General features: G+C 34.5%; 1 protein-coding gene across 1 annotated transcript in view; it reads right to left on the minus strand.

The window, feature by feature from the left end:
* Positions 1 to 4,563, minus strand: part of DNAH7 (dynein, axonemal, heavy chain 7) — a 250,129-nt gene that overhangs the window by 210,113 nt on the left and 35,453 nt on the right. The window contains 1 exon segment of the mRNA XM_008563289.1: positions 142 to 325. Coding sequence (XP_008561511.1) covers positions 142 to 325 — 184 coding nt within the window.

A 4,563-nucleotide genomic window follows, 5' to 3' on the forward strand; every position in this document is an offset into this window, starting at 1 on the left:
TTTTTTTTTAACAGGTAAGTGTGATAGGTCTAAAGATGTACTTTCTGCTCTCTCACTGGAAAATATATTCTATAATTTTCCTCTCTGAAAGAAGTGAAAATAAATTAGTAAATGCAATTGATATAACTGGGCTGCACTTACTGGAGGTTGTGCAATTAAGTCTGTGAAATCTTGCATGGAGACTAAAACGAGGTCCTGAAGCTGTAAAGTCATAAGTGTAGCAGCACAGTTGAAAAAAGATTCCAATTTGGCACTGCTGTCACCAGTTGGCAATTGCTTTTTTTTATTACCTTGGTAATAAATATTCTGCACTTCTGGAAACCACCTTGAAAGAACAAAAGACTTTTAAAAGTCAACACTTTCAGTGAATTACTCCTTTTACATTAAGCATTAACGGTAATTTCTGGACATCCAAAGGTCTTCATAGAGAGGTGTATTGCTAAGTGACTTTATCCACTCTCTGAAATGTAAGTGCTAGAATATTTCACTTCTCCTAGGAAAAGAAATTTTAAATCATAGCAACAGAAAATGACTCAAGGATGTGAGGCTATGAAAAGGACATTAATCTAATTCTTAGAACTATGATTTCTGCACTTTTCAAAAATATGAAGACAAACTTTATTGGGTATTAGGAGATACTTCTCTCCAGTCTTCTAAATGTTCACCAGGGAATGTACTTGTTAGTTTAAAGCTAAAATGTGAATATCTGATTAAACCAAGGGAGGGCCTAGTTCAACTCTCCTGATATTTCATGCTATTATATCAATTTCACAATGACTTAAAAACAAGATACAAATCAACAAAATCATGTATTTTATTTTCCCATTTCCCTTAATGTGAAATCCTGAAAGAGTATCTGATCTAAAACAAAGTTTCAAATGTGTATGTATCCTTGTAATAATAGGATAACAGTGAAATTTCAAATATAGGTACGTATATCATAATAACATTTCAGCTTACAAAACCATTGTCCGATTAAGAATTAAGGAATATTGGTATCTTCTTTCACAAGAGATCACAAAATTTTTTAATAGAGGTTGAATATAATTTCAGGAGTAGCCTGAAGGTCCCAAGAAAGAAAATCTAAGTTTTAAATATATTTATTCCTCCCTTTAACAAATATGTGCTGAGTGTCTACTATGTGCTAGTAATAGTGTCCCAGGAAATATAAAAAGATACGACACCATCCCTTCTGTCTTGTAATAATGAAGGCAATGTGTCAGCAGAAAAACATATTTGAAGTCAATGGATAGAGATATAATTTTGCACTTAAGTAATGGAGAAGGTTTTTATAGCAAAGATGACAATTTCAACAAAGAATAGACAGAAATGAGAATGAGGAAGACCCTGACAGGAGGATCTGAAGTGGCAATAGGATAATAAGAAAAATAAGTAGGGTAGCTAGGGCCAATATATCTGATCACTTCACTATCTAAAATAGAGATAATAGAGAAAATGGATTAGAAAATAGGAAGAAATAAATGGGAGAAAGTCCACGAGGACTTGGGAGCTAAAAAGAATAATTTGGGACAGACATTCTAAGATGAAGCCATGGCAGATACTTCAGCAGCGGGGAATCACCATTATAGGAACAGGTAAAGAAGACAAGCAGCAAATAAAGGTGAAGAGCAGTGCTAAATTAAAAAAGGGTCTGAGGAGCATTTAGCAGGTCCAGGAAAGAGATGAAATAAGTTCGGGTCTGTAGGACTGGAAAAAAGGCAAATAAAATGCATTAAAAGTTACTTATTCACTCGTCTCAAAAATATTTACATGACTCCCTATTATGTGCAAAACATTTAGTGTTCAAAAGATTTCTCATTCCTCAAAGAGTTTATAGACTAGTGGAGAAAAAAAAGCATATATATAAATATAATAAAAGTAAGGAGTTATAAGAAGTAAAGTGCTGGAGGCATCCAGAAGGAAGAGATCACTTTTGAAGAGGTAACAGTGAAGATTTCACAGAAGAAGGGTCACTTAGGCTGGGTACCGAAGGACAAAAGAGGGGCTTCTCCACTAATGAGCTACATCAAGTATTGTAAATAGCACAGACCATAATATTTTGCTGATGGTGTGCAACAGGTCCTCATTTCATTTTAATCTTCTTAACCTCTGACTCAATAATTACAATGGGATATGCAAAGATGACAATGCTAAGAGTCACAGAGTTTAAAAGGGAAGTAACTGAACAACTTTCAAATTTTCCTAGAATTCCCATCTCTCAGATAGAAACAAACAAGGAGTAACTAATTAGTTTAAAAATCAGTAATTGGGAGGACAGGAGGAACAAAGAGTCTTCAGTCTTAATCCACAGGTAGATTTTTTTTTTTTTTTTTTTTTTGTCTTTTGTCTTTTTTCGTGTCCGGCAACGGATCGCAACCCTCAGTGTCGCCCCCGTACCGGACCGGGGACCGGCAATGGGATCGCGACCCTCGGTGTTGCTCCCGCGCCTCGCTCAGCCAGTGAGCGGGAACCGGTCTGTATGTGGGATCCAAACCCTCGGGCAGGAGCGCCGCCGCGCTTCCCAAGCGGCGCACTATCCAGTGCGCCACTGGGCCGGCCCCCACAGGTAGATTTTTAACAGTGGTAAGATCTGATAACAGATTAGTCATAGACGGTATATTCTGTTTTATTTAATGTGACTATTTCTGCAGTCATGGCCCAAAGCAAAAGCATTTCAGAACTGAGGATGGCAAAGATATGTTAGATCCCTGTTGCAGAAGACCTTAAAGACAAGTTAAAAAAATAAGGCCTTCTGAGGATGGCAAAGATATGTTAGATCCCTGTTGCAGAAGACCTTAAAGACAAGTTAAAAAATAAGGCCTGATTTTGTCAACAAATAGGAGGAACTGAACTGGGGGATATCTTAAGATTCATCTGGCAGTAGTTTGTAGGCTAGGCTTGAAAGGAGAAGATCGCAGAGACAATGGAATATAGCAATTATTAAAATTTTCCAATAGTCTGCATGGGAGGTTAAGAGGGCTGCTAAGGGTTCTAGTAGTGGGAATTAAAAGGAAGGAGTCCACATGGAAAATGCTTCTGACAGAAGGTCAAATATAGTTGGTGGTCATAAAGATTGAAATCTTTCAGAATTAGAAATCAATAACAGAAGAACAGTTGGAAATTCACATGTATATGGAAATTACACAACATACTCCTAAACAGCCAATGAGTCAAAGAAGAAATCAAAAGGGAAATCAGAAAATAATTTAAGATAAATGAAAATGAAAACATCATACACCAAAACTCATGGAATGCACCAAAGTCAGTGATCAGAAGGAAATTTATAGCTATAAACACCTACATTAAACACAAGAAAGATCTCAGCTCAGTAACATAAAATTCTTCTAGAAACTAGAAAAAGAAGAATAAAATAAACTCAAAACAAAGAGAAGGGAGGAAATAAAGATTTGAATGGAAACAAACAAAAAAATAAAGAATAGAAAAACAATAGAGAAAATTAACAAACTTAAAAACTGGTTCTTTGAGAAGATAAACAAAATTGACAAACTTATAGGTAGACTAACCAATAAAAAAAGAGAGAAGACTCAAACTGTTAAAATCAGGGTGAGAAAGGAGACATCAATACTTACCTTACAGAATATGAAGAATTATAAGAGAATATAATGAACAATTTTATGCCAACAAATTTGATAACCTAGAAAAAAATGGACAAATTCTAGAAAGACAGAACCTACCAAATCTTACTCAAGAAGAAATAGAAAAATTGAAAAAATATATAGAAAATATAGATACACCTATAACAAGTAAAGAGATTGAGTTCATAATCTAAAAATCTCTCCCCCCCCCTCAAAAAAAGGCTAGACACAGGCTTCACTGGTAGTTCTACCAAGTATTCACAAAAGAATTAACATCAATTCTTTACAAACCAAAAAGAAGAGAAAGGAACACTTCCTAACTCATTCTATGAGGTCAGAATTATCCTAATACCAACAACAGATGGAAACATCACACAAAAAAGGAAACTATAGACCAATATCCTTTATGAATATAGACACAAAAATCCTCAACAAAATACTAGCAAACCAAACCTAATCCAGCAGCACATAGAAAGGATGATACTCCATGACCAAGTAGTATTTATCTTAGGAATGCAAGGTTGGTTCAATATATGAAAACCAATGGAATATATCATAATAATACAATAAAGGGGGAAACTGCATGATTATCTTAATAGATGCAGAAAAAGCATTTGAAAAAATCTAATACTATTTCATAATAAAAACACTCAAGAAACTAAGAGTAAAAGGAAAATTTCTCAACTTGATAAAGGTAACTACACAACTAACTTAATGGTTAAAGACTGAAAACTTTCCCCCTAAAATCAGGAACAAAACAAGGGTGCTCACTCTTGCCACTTCTATGTAACATTGTAGCGGAGGTTGTAACTCAGGTAATTAAGCAAGAAAAAAAAATCTCGATAAAAAGAAAGAAGTAAAACTATGTCTATTTGCAGATGACATAATCTTACATATGAAAAGCCATAAAGAATATCGACACACACACACAAAAAAAAAAAAAAAAAAAAAAAAAAAAAAAAAAACT

Source organism: Galeopterus variegatus, unplaced genomic scaffold (genome assembly GCF_000696425.1).
Source record: "Galeopterus variegatus unplaced genomic scaffold, G_variegatus-3.0.2 Scaffold172, whole genome shotgun sequence".
Lineage (NCBI taxonomy): Eukaryota > Metazoa > Chordata > Mammalia > Dermoptera > Cynocephalidae > Galeopterus > Galeopterus variegatus.